This window comes from Eptatretus burgeri, chromosome 9 (genome assembly GCF_056783735.1).
Source record: "Eptatretus burgeri isolate ZD-2024b chromosome 9, Ebu_testis_v1, whole genome shotgun sequence".
NCBI lineage: Eukaryota > Metazoa > Chordata > Myxini > Myxiniformes > Myxinidae > Eptatretus > Eptatretus burgeri.
The window spans coordinates 65,664,441-65,680,622 of record NC_140969.1 but is presented as its reverse complement, the minus strand read 5'-3'; the positions used below and the strand labels follow the sequence as shown (position 1 = coordinate 65,680,622).

Genomic DNA, 16,182 nt, shown 5'->3' with positions numbered 1-16,182 from the left:
CTTGTTGTATTAAGCGACAAACTTAGCTATGCTTCTGTGTTGTTACAGGTTGTCCTGTTCTTGTTGAATAAAGTGTACGTTGTATGATCTCTAATGTATCAAGCCTTTTCAACACACCCTCTGGCTTATTACAATGGGTCCATGTCAATGTTATGGCGTTGATCACAATGTGCCCTTGATGCGCATGTAGCACTACGCAGGTTTGCCAACTAATCAAGGGGCCAGGGCACGCTGATGGTTTATTACCAATATTACGTACTGTGAAATAATATACAGATCAAATATAATAAGTTACAAGAGAGTTCTGCATACTCAAGTTCAATCCTCTTTGATGCAGACTTTTGCTTGAATGTATTACAATATGTTTATCCCAAGATGAACCAGGTATGTGTCACTAAGGCTTCAGGCTGATGGTTTTCAGGTAGGAAAATTTAAAGTTATAATCATTTTACCAGAGGTGTGAAAAAATCAAAAAGTGAAATTATTGAGCCTGAGTGAGAGAGTGTGGATGCTGCCGACAGCTCAGACAAGTTTAAAACCATAAACTATAAAAACCTGGGCAGAAGGGTAAAGTACCCAGAAAAAAACAGAATTGGGACACAAGCTCTTCTGTCAAATTCTGTGATATAAAATAAGAACAAACTTCAAATGGCAATGCAATGCCATCCACTGGAAATAATAAATGCTAATTATTTACATGGGTGAACGCTCATTTCATGACTTTTTTGTAACTTGATCTTGCTGGACCATTTTTTTGCCCAGCTTTCGGACAGGAGTGCCACTATTTTGGGACAGTAAGGCCAAATAAATGCAAAAAAATTACGGAGCGATGAATTTTTAGATTTGAGATGGCAGCGTGCAACAATAGAGAGGTTTCGCAACATGTCACGCATCCCTATCCATACACGTATCGAGATACCGGATAAGGATATGTACCCTCAAAATTTATTTTTTGCTAATCATAAAAAAAGCTCATTCCATTGAAATTTATATTTCTGTCGATGAAGGAACTGGAAATCAAAAACTATTTCACCGCTGCATCTTCTGACACATCCCCGTCCACTAATCTGGAGAAAAAGTCCCAGAACGGGAAGGCTTCTTCAACGATGAAGAAAGGACAAGCAGAAGAAGGTGCTGCGTGTACGAATACTCAGTCTTGCTTTCCAGATCAACCCTTCCAACTTGATGTGAATTACATCCCAGTCCAAGTACTGCCAAACCGAAAGCTGAAGTTCCAGCAACGGTGGTTTAAAGATTACCCTTGGCTGCATTTTGATGAGAGCATCAGTGGTGTCTTCTGTTACACTTGTGCTGACGCTTGTCGTCATGAACTTAATCAACAAGCCCGCTGTTAAGAAGAGACCTTTGTCTCAACAGGTTTCTGTAACTGGAAGAAAGCTACAGAAAAGTTCAGAGTACATGAGCAATCATTCACACACAGGCTTACCTCTGAGAATCTTAAATATCACACAAACCAACCAGGTGTCAACTGGCAACTGAACAACAAACTACAAGAAGAACAAAGATCTGCCCCGTCAGCACTGCTAAAGATCATTTCCTCCTTGCATTACTTGGCCCAGCAAGGTCTTGCAATTTGAGGAAAAGATGCCTCTGGTGGAAATTTCAAATCGCTTTTACAGTTGCGGGCGGAGGATGATGCAAACCTTGCGGCATGGCTTTAACGAAAGACAACATTTACCTGCGGAGAGATTCAAAATTAGCTTGTAGAATTGATGAATTGTACCATCATAAAAGACATTTGCAATGAGGTGAATAACAAGTCTGCCAAATTTTGACTTGTAGTTGATGGCACGCAAAATATTCAAGGCAATGAGCAAGAATCAGTTTATATACGCCATGGCACAGATTCCTTCTCTGTTCAAGAAGCCCTTATTGGCCTCCATGAGGTACCATCAACGACTGGAGTTTCACTTTGTAGGATGTTACAAGACGTCCTTATTAGGTGTCAGCTGCTTATTGAGAACCTTAGAGCACAAACTTATGATGGGGTGAGCAATATGTCTGAGAAATTTAAAGGTTGCCAGGCAGCGATCAAGAAACTTCAACCACTAGCTCTCAACGTACATTGTGGCGCCCATGTGACCCAACTCGTAACATCGAAAGCTGTCCAATCAGCTCCCTTCGTCAGAGATGCTCTTGATCATGTGCAGGAACTTGGGACCCTCTATAGCCAGACTGGCAAGCTTAAGCATTTTTGCTTAAACATACATGTTGACGATGCTGACATCCCTCACCCGACACGGCTAAAGTCGATTTGCCCAACCTGTTGGCTCACACAATCTCCTGCAGTGAAGTCTGTCTTAGATAATTATTATGCAGTATTTGATGCCCTTCAGCAAAGCAAGCAAGTGATGAGTTTGGTATGAAGATGGCATCTCGAGCCCACGGCATTCTAAGCTGTCTTTCTTCAGGAAAGTGCGTCCTTGGGCTGTTTGCATCATTACCACTTCTCCAATCCCTTGAATGTTTAAATAAGACACTTCAGGGATCAGGCGTTACAGTTTCTGGTATGCTTGCTGCTGCATAGGTAACGGCACAGAATCTCCAATCTCTTCGTACCGACAGGAAGTTCAGGGAAATTTTCCAAGAGGCCCAGCAGAAGCTGGATCAGTGTAAACTTGATCCTATGACCCTTCCCCACAAACATAAATTGCCCAGGAGATTGGATGAAGGGATTGAAGGCACACATGAATGCAATGCCAGTTCTGCAGAGGAAACGTCCAGAGTTGAACACTTCAAATTCATTGACGGTGCATTAGAAAACTTGAAAGAATAATTCCCTTCAACCGACCTAATTGTGTACAATGACTTGAGTGAAATGTTCATCTCCGGTTCATTCAACCCTGACATAGTAAAAAAAAAATCATGAACTCTCGGTTTTTCTTGAATAAGAACTCAGTTTCTTCTGGAATCAGTCTGACTGACTGTGCTAATTTGGAGGAATACCGGAAGGTGTTTGGCAACATGGTGCGGAGGTGCGCCGCATGTTTCCTCAAGTGGAACATCATTTCAGGTTGCTTCTTGTTTGTCCCGCAAGCTCTTGTGAAGCAGAGTGATCATTCAGCACTCTACGACGATTGAAGAACTGACTTCGAGCAACAATGTCTCAGAAACGCTTGAATTCAGTAATGATTTGTCATGTGCACCGAAAGCAAGTAGCTGCAATGGACACCCAAGGCATTGTGACACAGTTTTTATGTGGATCTACCAACAAGCGGGTACATATCTTCGGCAAGTTTTGAGGTCAGTCAACTTACAATTTTTTGACATGTTGGCATTATGCTCTTTTAGTCCCCGGATATTTAAGACGCCGATGGGTGTAAAACTTGAATTCGAATTCGACAATTGCTGCGTCTGCGCCGGCGATGTGTCCGTGTTTCATGCTTTGGATAAGCAATGTCCCCCCCCCCCCCCCATTTCAAAGCATGCGACGCCCATGAATAGAGCTGGGGGCAAATTAACTTGGTGTGCGATTTTAAAGGTGATTCGTTAAACCTGAGCTAATTTACAATTGCTATTAGAAGGGGGGTGGACACTTATCCAACCAAGATATTCTAGTTTTGTGTTTTTAATCAATTTTCTGAAATTTGTTGAACTTGTTTTTCACTTGGAAGTTGTAGGTTACGATGTGAAAATCAAGGTGGAAAAGTCTGATTTAATGCAATTTAATTCCAGGCTATAAGGCAAAAAAAGGTAAAAATTTTGAATCGGGGTGGAGACTTTCTATAGACACTGTACCTTTCGATATTTGATGATTATCTGAACAGTCACCTTGGTTGTTTTACACTGAATGGAAAATTTTTAGGGAGGGCATGGCAGTTGAGAATATGTCAAGATGACACTTCTGTCTATGCCCTTAAGTTACCAAAATGGTGGACATGATTTATGATCCTTCTACCTCTCCTCCTCATTCTCCTTCTGCTTTTCCACATACATATATATATATATATATATATATATATATATATATATATATATATATACATATATATATATATACATATATATATATATATATATATATATATATATATATATATATATATATATTATAGTGCCTAATAGCCAAGGAGACTGCTGAGGCAGCACCAACGCTCTGCACAAAGTATGGTCCCAATGGATGGATGGATATACCTTTCCCTCCTCTGTTACTAGTTCTCCCTTTCTCCCTCTTTCTCTACATGCATCCTCATATCTACCATACTTCCTTTGCTTCTATCCCTCTCCTCTTCATTCTCTTTATTTCTTCTGCATTATGGTAAATTTCCACCACCTCTGACTTTGTTTATGAGCAAACACAAATATATCTTCATCTTCGCTGTTTAAGTTGACAAAATGTAACTTGGATCACGCAACGGTGATCTTTCTTCGAGAGAGGGAGGGGGGAATGAGGGTGTGAGGTTACTTTCTTCTGAATTTGTATTCGAGGGCCACGTACTCATAATGAACACATCACGTGATTACATATTCCAAACGTTGTGTGTGTCTGTCTTTTGAAATTTACATTAATGGAGGTACAATATTCGAGTTATTTAATTCGTTATTGGCTCACCATGTCTCCAAATTTATTCATCTCCATTGTCCAGGAATGTTTTCCCAAAGAGTATTCCAAGTTGTGCTTCAGAATTCGTTCCAGGTTTTCCTCCCAAACAAGGTGCCGTTGATACTCTTCTGTTGCCTGTATGGTTGGTTCAGAGAAAAAGACAAATGTGGGTGTGAATTGAATTTTGGATAACCCGGCCCCAGCCCAGTTGAAGATAACCATCTGAAGAGGTAAGACAGTATTAACTAGAGGGGGAGCACTCAGTGGAGTGTAAAACCTCCGCCGCCAATACTGCTCGGTCACTCAAGTGAACCTGATATCCTATTCATTCAATTTGATGTCAACAGTGCTCACAGAGTTATAGTTTGCAACTTTCCCTTTTACTTTTAACTTTTACATTCTCAATTCATTCGTACTCACTACTCAATTCGTACTCCACCTTCTGAATTCATTCTCTAAAAAAAATTGTTAGAGAAAAAAAAACAGATAAAATTTTCTGTTTTTTTTTTTGGGGGGGGGGGTTGGAAATCACTTAAAACATGTAGAAATGCAAAAACAAATATTAAAATATTTTTCAAAATGGCCGCCATAGCGGCCATATTGGACTTTGGACCAAGTCCAAAATCTAATGGCATGATCCTTGGACCATACCTAATCCCCCCACCAAGTTTCATCGAAATCCGTCGAGGAGTTTTTCCATAACACTGTTCACAAACAAACAAACAAACAAACAGACAGGGGTGAAAACAGTAACCTCCGTCCATCTTCGATGGTGGAGGTTAATGATAAAATAAACTTTCTGCAACCTTCGGAAATTGCAATCCAAACTAACCGAAGGGCAGGATGTCCAATCTATGAAGACACTATCATGCAAGAAAGAGGGCAAAGGAGAAAGAAAGGGATGTGAGTAAATTTCCTTAAACTCATTCTCACTGAAAAATGAAATACTCAATAAATGAAGCTTTGGTGCTGACTAAGCTGTCTTACAGCAAGTAACGCAAAGTCCTCTTGAACAATTTCTTCCTACTAGTAAATGCGTCGAATTTGGTCAAGGTATTGGCACACAACAGCCTGCTGTTTTCGAAATATACCGTTCGTTGTTTAATGCCCACCACCCCCAGCATGAGCAAGACTAGACAGCTGGTTTAACATTTAATCCCAAAGGATGGTGTACTTCATGATGCAATCAGACTGACAGTTTTCCCGGTGAGGGTTACACCCAGACAATATAGCTCACAAGCAAGAACTCTACTTTTCAGCTATCCTGTCAGGATATTGAACTCTTCTTCCTGTAGTCCAAAAATATGGAGGTCCATGCACTCAACATCACCTGCCTTTGTTATGATAATTATCGTGTTGGTGGTGTACCAATTTCTTGGTGTGATGTTGAAAAAGCAGTTTGTGTTATTAATACGAGTTCCCTGACAAGGAACTCCAACGAAGGTCACTCGGCACACCATGCCTGCGCAGTGGTTGCCAACCTATGGTCATCCATGCTCAATCCTTCTCGGTTGCTGGGCAACAAGCAGCACGTACCATTTTAAAGTTTTTACTATGACTCGGCTGGGGCTGGAATTGAACCACCGACCTCCCAGGCTCGGGGGTGGACACGTTTAATGGCATTACTGTATTCTGAATGTCTGACCTTTAGATTTCACTCAAATGAGCTACCAGGATATTCTCAAAGCAAAACGAAATCTTCTTGTATTCAAACAGGTTTAGATTAAATATGAAAACTCATGTTGATTTTCTTTCTAAAATAAGAGCTTTCTTTGTAATGAGTGCTCACTGCTCATTATGTTTGTTCTAATAAAAACTACAACTGTGTATCTTTTCCAAAAAGATCCTGAGCCTCAGAAGAAAATTATTGGTTTATTTCACATTGTGTTTGCATATGGAGCCTGGTGCTGGCTTAGTGGTTAGGGTGGCTGGCTTGGGATCCTAGGTTCCTGAGTTCGAGCCCTGTTTTCCACTGAATTAACACCAGGGGGTTAACTCAACCTGTCATCCTTCTGATGTCGGCGAAATGAGTACCGGTCCTGGTGTATGCCCTGGTTAGAATAGGTGTACCATATCCCTGTGTGTCGTAAGAGGCGACCAGGGTTGGCATCAGGAAGGGCATCCAGCCATAAAAAAAAAACATTCCCTCAAGAAGGGAACCATGATTGCATGGAGCATGCAAAAAAGTTAACCCCTGCTCAGCAGGGAAAAATGGCTGTAAAAAGGCTAGGTTTTTGTGTGTGTGTCTGCATATGGTCATACACTCATACAATCAAACTCAACGACAGTCTGCGTGTGAATCTGAGCTTGTTAATAAATCCCTGTGATGTGCCAAGAACAATGAAACAACCGTATGTAAATATAAGGATATGTGCTGAATGTATGGCTGGTTGACTCCGTGTTAATGGAGGATAATAATTAGTAGGAAAGGAAGAAAGACATGATATATAGGGTGTTCCAAAAAGACCCAGACAACTTTGGTTGTCAAATGGTAGAGACAAATATTTAGAATATCACATATTTAGAACCACAAATGATAGAATGATACAGAAACTCATAATATTTTGTGCACACCATCATTACACTTCAATGTGAGCTCCATTTGTCACATGCCCGACATCAAAGCGGTACACGAGGTCTTTCCATGTTTGGCTCAGCATGTTTGCATTCACCAGTGTGCATGCAGCTGTGATCCAAGAACAAAGATCCTGCAGGTTTGCCACCTCGGTGTTGTACACAACATCTTAAACAAACCCCCACAGAAAACAATCAAGGGGGGCTATGTCTGATGATCATGGGGGCCAGGTGGGTGGTCCGTCTCACCCAATCCAACGACCTGGAAATTTTTCATTCAGGACGGATTGAATGACGAAGGCCCAATGAGGGGGAGCGCCATCCTGTTGAAAAATATTGGGTTTCAGGTCTTTAATATGTGGGAAGGCGAATCGTTCCAACATGTTCCTGTAAAATGTTGAAGTCACCGTATACTCTGCAAAGAAAAACAGACTCACCAAGCGGTCATAGAGAAGGCCACACCACACAGTGACCTTTGGACTATTGTGAATGTGTTCAATGACCACGTGAGGGTTTCAGACCCCCAGATCCTCACATTGTGCCAGTTGACCTTCCTTATACATGAGCGTAAGCTTTGCCTGTGAATATGACCTTTTTCAGGTAATCTTCATTTTCCTCTATGCGATTGAGCATTTCCAAGGCAAAACACCTTGTGTTTGGGTCTGTCATTTAGTTTGAGTTCATGCAGAATCTGCACCTTATAGGCATAAAGCTTCAATCTTTTATTTTTAAAATCCTGTGTACAGTGGTGATTGGTAGTCCCAGTTCTCTAGATGTGCATCAAATTGATTTTCTGGGACTTTGTTGAAATGATTCACACACTCGTTCAACATCTGCTGCACTCGTGCTTGGTCGGCCGGTACTTTTCTGTTTCTCACAACTTCCAGTCTCATTGAACTTCTTGTACCACTCTCTGATAGTAGTCCGCGATGGCGGATTCCTTCACACCTTGTCCGGAAATGACACTGAGCTTGCTTGTCGGATCTCGTCTCAAGGAAACATTCAACGCACTGAGCTTTCTCCTGTGGAGTCGCCATTTTGTTTGACATTAAACCACCAGACCTAAAAATAAAGAAAACTATATGTGTTTCTGTATCATATAAAACAAAGGGTATCGTATCATTTGTGGAACTAAATATATTAACAACCAAAGTTATCTGGGTCTTTTTTGAACACCCTGTGCAGGCAGATACTGCACAAAAGGACGATGTCTTCAGCCAAGAGCAGAGAATGAAATTTAAAAGTAAGGAAAAATTATCACACAAACACATCCTTAATTATCATTATGCTACTATTATCAAACAATAGGCCTTTAACACACAACATACTTAAACTATACTGGATCTTCTTATCGGTTAAGGTCACTCTGACGTCTCAAAGGGGGTTAACAAAAAAAAAGGTTATGTACTATATAAAACATCATAGGTTTAAAATGACCATAAATTATTTAAGATATCATGGTGCCATATTCACGAGGCCAGTAGAGTAGACTAATACATAAGAGGTTGTCACACTGAAGGCAGTTTTAAGGTTTTTGAATTCTAAGCTTCTCGAAACAAGCTCGCCTCAGGAAATTACTATATCATTAATGAATTGTTAATTTTACAAAACTCAGCTGACACACTAGTGACCTTCATGCAGGAGCTATTAGCTTGCTCTGTCTGGTCATATATATATATATATATATATATATATATATATATATATATATATATATATATATATATATATATATATATATATATAGCACTAGTCAATATATGGTTATAGAAAGGTGGCACTGCTTTAAAGGCAACTTGGAATCAACATTAGAATGCGACTTATGCCAGGGCCGTACTATCTAAATCTCCCAAACCAAATAAAAAATAACAAGCACGACATAGGTGAGAGGTCGTTTGGTTGTCATTGTGATTCGTACTGAGTATTCCTTCCCATAGTACTGCTTCCATGCCTCCCAAGAGGGATTCAGTGCAGGATCCAGACTGTGGGCAGATGCAACATCAAGCACCAGCACAAGTATTTTCAGGAAAACCTGTACAGTGAGGAGGAGACAAAACAAAGAACTAATTAGATTTGGCTGAAATTCTCACATTCATGTTTTATCATATACAGTGCCTTCAGAAAGTATTGTTGTGGTTACCAAATTCGCAAACCACCATTCAGGTCCCTTAGGTGAGGTATCTCGGTAAGTACATGTGTAGTTAGGCCCAAACCCGTTGTCTAGTGGGAATACATGTCATTTATGCGTGCTGCGACTCTTCAGGATAGCCGTTTTTCTTTTACTATCTTTATTTTGGACCAACCGCCATGATTACCACCACCAGTCACAACATCAACCACCAACCACAACGCCGCTTCACCACAACCGCCACGACCTTCACGTCACACCTCGCAGCCGTCGCATCGCCACCGTTCTTGCGCCGCCTGTGGGTACCGGTGTTGGACTCGTGCAGGGCGCGCGCCGAACAGCGTGTACAAAATCACGGATTTTGTGCTTCAAAAACGGATCAAAAACGACACACGCCCACTTTTTGCCGTCCAATCGGTGAGCGAGGGGCGATTTGGCCCCGCCTCCAGGGCGATCGATATATGCAAATTTATGGATCAAAAAGCATTCACGCCCACTTTGTCTCGGGCCAATGGGGAGCGAGGTGAAAGGTCGAAGGGAGGGGGTCAAGGATGAGAGGGCGAAGCTACGGGGCTGATAAAAGGACCGTGTTCGTCAGTCCAGAGAGGAGAGTAGGAGAGTCGAGATCAGAGAGTTAAGACTTCGCGGGCGGTGGAGTTGGCGAGAAGGAGCTGGTCGTCGTGTGCGTTGGAGTCGGAACGGAGGGGACGGAGCTGTGGAGAGGCGGCGAGGGCAGACGAGGGGGTGCTCGCGTCGTGCAGGGAGCTGCACCCCAGGGAGGCCGACAGCGCGACCTGGCCGAGGTGGAGACGCTCGTCGCGGGACAATAAAAATCCTCTATACCCCGAGCATCAGCAACCCCCTCCTGTTTCCCCCCGCGCTGAGATAGTGCGACCAAGGGGGCCCCTTTCCCACCCCCTACCAGACACTGCCCGCGGGGCCCGCGGAGTTGAGGCACCATCGCCGCTCCGCGTCTCATCACCAGACGGGTAGGCGCGACCCGGTCTCGGCCTCAGGCCCGCCTCATCCTTGAGGGTATTTCTTTTCCTTGGTTTTGGGTATGTGTTGTCGGCGCCGTCTGTGAAGTCGAATTGTATAAGTGTTGCCGTGTGCTCGGTAGTCGGTATTAGCTCTGCATTGTGTTTTCGCTTTTACATTTGCTTTTTGTGTAAATTACATTGTGTCTTTTCTGTGTGCATTTGGTGGAATTGTATATGTGTGCTCCCGTGTGCCGCGAATAAATGTGCTTTGTGTTGAACTGTTTCCCGCTTCGCTTCGTCTTTTCCTCCATTGAATCCTCATCTTGCTTCACGTAAAGGGTTGGTAGTGGGCTGAATACGCCCGATAATTAATCGAACCGTCGAGGTCGACGATAACACCACTCGGTTATTCTGATAGTACGGAACGGGTCGCTTAAGTGGCCCGTGTCCGAAGTCGACCTGCGGCGAGGTGCGATCGCCCGGTCTACTCTCCGCGTGGGTACTTAGGTAGGTCGAATTCGGCGAGCAACCCTATCCCACGCGGGGGCTGATTGGCTCGATCGCGGTGAGACCGAAAGGTCCACCCGTGACTGGTTCCCGGCGTTAGTCCGAGAGGGTCACGACTGGATTGTCCGTCCGGTGGGCGACGTGCCGCGATTCGAGTTACGTGGCCATCAGCACGCCGGCGGGCGCGAAATCCGCAACACTGGTGTCAGGTCGTGCGATACAAATCCATCGCCCTCCTCGCGGCACTGGTATCGGAGAACAGGAAAACGGGCTCTCCTGTCTCCAATTAAATTCACGGGAATCGGTCCAGGGGTGAGATTCCCTCCAAATTACGATTACGATTCCCTCCAAATTACGAGCGATTCAAATTAACCCTTCACGAGAAGCAAGATGGCGTCTCAAGGCGAGCGGGTGCCGGGTGGATTAGGTATGTGTAATAGTAATGTAGAATCCATGGCTCAGGACGAGATCACCGTGCAAGAGAAACCCGTACCAGAAGGTTGGGAAAGGCATCGATGCCGTTCATCTGGTCGGTTTTTTTTTTATAACTCCACCACTAAATGTAGTCAGTGGGAGTGGCCAGGGCAGGTGACAATACAGCACGTTATGGAACTCGTGCAGAGCATAATTGACGGAATGAAAGAAGGGAACAACGAAATGAAGAGAAATACGCAACAAATGGAAAATAAAAAAATGGATGGAAACGCACTCGAAGCGAAAAACCAATTAAAAGAAAGCCAGGAGGAGACAGAGGAGGGATTGAAGGTCGAAACGGTGGAGTGTGAGAAAAGACTTCAAGACATGACGAAGAGAGTTGATAAGCTGGGACTGGAGGGAAAAACGGAGACAGAGGAACTGGGAAGACGGGTAGAAAACCACAAGCGCAAGCCGGAAGAACAGTTTGAAGCCAAAGCAAAGTCTGAGTGTGCGGAGATGAGAAAGGAATTGGAAAAGAAAGTTTCTGAGTTACAGAAACACCAAAACAAAGAGAGGGAACTACAAAACGAACTGAGAGTGTTAAAAGAGGAAAGGAAGAGAACGGAAAATGAAACTTTAAGAAACCACACTGTACAGATCGAACAGCTGGAAGCGAAGGCCAGACTAAAGAATGAGGAACAAGAAAGAGTAATGAAGGAAGAACGAATGAGACAGGAGAAAGAAATCAGTCAGTTGAAAGAAATGACGAGATTGCAGAAGGAGGAACAAGAAAGACAGTGGAATAGAAAACTGAAAGAGTATGAATTTGAAACTGAACGACAAAAGGAAAAAAATAGGTTTGAATACGAGGAGAAAGTAAAGGAGCAAGGAATGAAGCAGGAAGGAGAAATCAGGAGATTGAAGGACACAACGAGATTGGAGAGGGAAGAACGAGAGGAACAATGGAATAGAAAACAAAAAGAACATGAATCTGAGGTTGACCAATTGAAAGAAAAGCTGAGGCTGGAGTACGAGGAGATAGACAAAGAACAGCGAATGAAACACAAACAGGAGATTAACCAAATGAAGAAAACCATGAAACTGGAGAAGGAAGGACAGGAGAGGAAACGAGGAAGAGTAATGAGACAGCAGCAAATGAAACACAAAAAGGAGATTAACCAAATGAAGCAAACCATGAAACTGGAGAAGGAAGGACAGGAGAGGAAACGAGGAAGAGTAGTGAGAGAACAGCGAATGAAACACAGGAAGGAAATGAGCCAATTGAAAGAAACGATGAGATTGGAAAACAAAGAGCAGGAGGAACAGTGGGAGAGAAAACAACAACTCTATGAGTGTGAAATTGAACAACTAAAACGGAGGGAGAACGAACAGCTAATGGGGCTCAGAGAGAAAGAACGACTCAGATGGGAAGGAAAAAGGAACCAGGAAGAGACAGAAAAAAGGAACCAGGAGAGAAAATATATAGAGACACGGGAGACAGAAAAAATTGAGGGAAGACTGGACGATGAAGACGGGGTGAGTGACGCACGCACGCACGCACGCACACACACACACACACGGAGGTAGTGGAGGACAATGGGGGTGAGCTGGCGGACTGGGTGGAGACCCAGTGCGAGCACCTGGATGGCCTCCTCCAGGAACGAGGGGAGGGAGTCTGCCCCCTTGAGGTGAGTCACGACCAGGTGAGTTCGGTCGTGCTTTGCGAGGTTGAGGGGACGGGTGCTGTGGACAGGTGCACGGAGAGCTTGGGGGGTATAGAGGCCCCGGAGACCCTTGTGGGGACACGAATCCCCAGTGTGGTTGTCCCTGTGTGTGTGGTGCAAGGTGTGAGTGCGGCACCGTGTGTGGAAGCGACCCCGTGTGCGAGTGGTGTGGTGGCGATGGTGCCAGGGTACGTGCTTCCCAGCACGCCGTGTGTGGATGAGGCACCGTGTGTGAGTGAGGCCGTGTGTGTGAGTGAAACGGCCAGTATGAGTGAGGCACCACGTGTGAGTGGTGTGGTGGCGAGTGTGCCGGAGTGTGTGCTTCCCAGCACGCCGTGTGTGGATGAGGCACCGCGGATGAGTGCCCCCGCGTGTGTGAGTGAGACACGGAGTATGAGTGAGGCACCGCGGGTGAGTGCCCCCGCATGCGTGAGTGAACGGCCGTGTGCAAGGTCGCTGTGTGCAAGGGAGACCGTGTGTGTGAGAGAGCGGTATGAGAGGGAGATGTCGGTTGGCATGCGGGAGCACGCAGCCGCATCTCCCGGTGTGAATGTGATGGAATGCAGTGTGAGCGTCGTAACACGCAGGTATGCGAGTGTGGAATGGAGACGGAGACGGCGACAGAGGAGAGAAAGCCGGGTAGCGGCTGTAGTTGTTTCGGGGACCGTGCCGGGTTCACCCAGCAGTGAGCACGAGGTTCGTGCTGTGCAACGCACGAGACCGCCACGTGCTCGCTTGCGAGAGTGAAGTCCCGGTCCGGAAACGCACGCGGTGGATTTGCCGATCCCGCGGACGGACAAAGTTTAGGCAGGACTACGGATTTGGACCGGACGGGTTCTCCACGCGATCGTGTGTGTTAAGCTCCAACGGGCAAAGCACATGTGTTCGCGTGGGGAACCCCTCGAGACGTGGGGCTTGTGTTTTTTTTTATGCGCACGGTGACGTCATGGCTGCACGTGGGGTTGGAATCCGGCAGGAGGGGTATCCCGGCCGGATGGTACCGTCCAAGGAGGGACGAGGTACACGTGCAGCTGCATGACGTCACGGGCAGGTGCAAAGTGCGTGAGTTGCCGCGCAGGTGCTGCGCATGGAAAAAAAAAAAAGAGAAAACAAGCCTCACTTTCGGGTGCACAGGATTCCTGGGCAAGGTGTGGAAGACCCCCTTACCTGGGCACAGGATGGAAACTAGTTAGGGGGAAGGGTTAGCTTAGTTAGACCGACTTCATGGGGCAGGGGTAAGTCCTCATGGAGTCCGTGGAATGGATTAGTTAGAGGGATTGTAGCGAGATTTAGGTTGGGAAATAAAATGATTTTTTTTGAGTTAGGAGACAGAGACAGACTGGTGAATGTGTAGAGGGGACGTAGCTTAGCTACGTAGGTTAAATGGAACGTGCTATAGTTTAAGGGACGACGTGGGAGCACGAGTTAGTTAGGGGATGTAGTTAGAAGAATGGCAGAGTTCAGCGGTGAGTGTGTTGAAGAGTTGGTGAGTTGTGAGGCATGTGCTTGGTGAGTGAGTGAGGCCAGCGGGTCTGTGTGTGTGGAGTGAATGGGGAATGCATGGTGCGATGAGTGATTGGGGGGAGGAGTGACTCCCGCCCAAGGGACCCCGGGGTCAGTGTAGATTGAGTTAGCTGGGTTAGTCAAATTGAAAAATGGAGGTCGTTTTGTTGTTGGTGGGAAAGTAGGCTCGAGACCCATTTGGAGGGGTGCAGGAGCCCTGTTGACGGGCTTGGGAGCGTGGCTGCGAAAGGTGAGTATCGCTGAGTGGGTACCCCGGGCACCAGGCTAGTCGGCCGTGGTAGGCCAAGGGCCCATGGGGGGCCGGGATAGCGTAGTGGGCACGGGTGCGCCTGCTTGGTGCGGGGGCCCGGGGCGCCATTAGCCGCGTGGGCAGTGTTGTGGGCAAGGGTGACCCTCGGAAAGGGGCCTGGGAAGCCAGCCTGCCACGTGTGCGTTTCAGGGGAGGTGCCATAGGGGGCACTCCCTGGTGTTAGGGAGCTGGTAGGCTCGGAGGCAGTGTAGTGCCCGGGGGTGCCATAGCGGGAGATTCGGCAGAGGGTCGTGCCTGCCAAAGGGAGCCACGTGTCCTAGCCAGGAGACCGTGTGAGGGCACGGAGCGAAAATTGGGGGGCGAGGCCCGAAATTGTGAGGACACCAACACAGGCGACGGGAATCTGGGTTGTTAGAACCAATAGTTTAAGCGAGAGGCGCTTGTTGAAAGCCCCGGGGTAGTTTAACAGTTAAATGGTTAGGGTAGATTAGGAGATGTACCCCTCCGCACCATCCATCCCTGCGCTGTCGTTGTGGGCCGCTGGACCCACTTTGGTTATAGATCGCCGAACTCTGGGGAGGCCATTCTGAGGCTTGAATTGGGCCTCGACACAGGACGTTAGCTCTCCCTTATTCCCCTCCGGGAAGGGAACGTAGGGGTTGGGAGTCGGCTAGGTGACAGGATAGGTTAGCCGAACAAGGACGATAAAGGGGGTTAGGGGACGATTTATAGTGGGGGAGTAAAAATAAAAACAACAAAAAAATAAGTTGGGGCTAAATTGGGGTTTGACAAATTAAGGGAGTGGGTATGTACAGTGACAGGCAAAGGCGATAGGTTGGGAGGGAGACAGGTAGGTAGGTCCGAGCCCGCCTTCCGAGTGGCCAGCACCACCGCACCCCCTCCACCAACCTCCACTGAACGGCAAAGGCTGGCCAGCTTCATCGGCTGGCTGTTTTTTTCTTCAAGGCCTGTGCCGGCCAACTTCATCGGCAGCTGTTATTTTGCTGCAAGGTCTGTGCCGGCTGGATCGTCTGCAGCTGCTGTGCTGCAAGGCCTGTGCCGGCCCACTTCATCTGCCGGCTGGCTGTTTTTTCTTCAAGGCCTGTGCCGGCCAGTTCATCTGCCGGCTGTGTTTGCCTGCAGCGGCCTTCTTCTGCGGGCTGTGTTTCCTGCTGCCTTTGCCATGCCATGCCCACTGCCCCTGTTAACCAGCCCCGTTCAATTTTTGCTTTGCCCCCCCCCCCTGTTCATTTCCATGTGCGCCAGGATCAAGGCAACAGTTTGCAAGCTGCGAGAACTGCCCTGTTGGCAGCTACAACACGTGCCTGCAGTGGCGGCCCGTGCACCGTGTTTGTGTCCATGCATCCATTCGTTGTGCTCATTGCGTGTGCCACTTGAGCTGGCACGGAGACTGCGTTTGTGCAGCCCAAGCACCGTTGTGGTTCACTGAGTTCAGTTCAAAAGGGAAGGCCTTGGACTGCGTGTGAGCAGCCAGCCACGTTCCCTGTCACCTG

At 46.3% G+C, this 16,182-nt stretch overlaps 1 protein-coding gene across 2 annotated transcripts in view; it reads right to left on the bottom strand.

Moving 5' to 3' along the window:
- The window catches only part of LOC147020251 (procathepsin L-like), a 56,453-nt gene that overhangs the window by 24,324 nt on the left and 15,947 nt on the right, over nt 1-16,182 (bottom strand). The window contains exons 2-3 of one of the 2 annotated variants that reach the window (XM_085895481.1): nt 9,057-9,170; nt 4,574-4,699 (exon numbers count right to left, since the gene is read on the bottom strand). In XM_085895481.1, coding sequence (XP_085751607.1) covers nt 4,574-4,699; nt 9,057-9,170 — 240 coding nt within the window. The remainder of the gene's footprint in view (nt 1-4,573; nt 4,700-9,056; nt 9,171-16,182) is intronic. The other variant, XM_085895482.1, reaches the window with a different exon arrangement.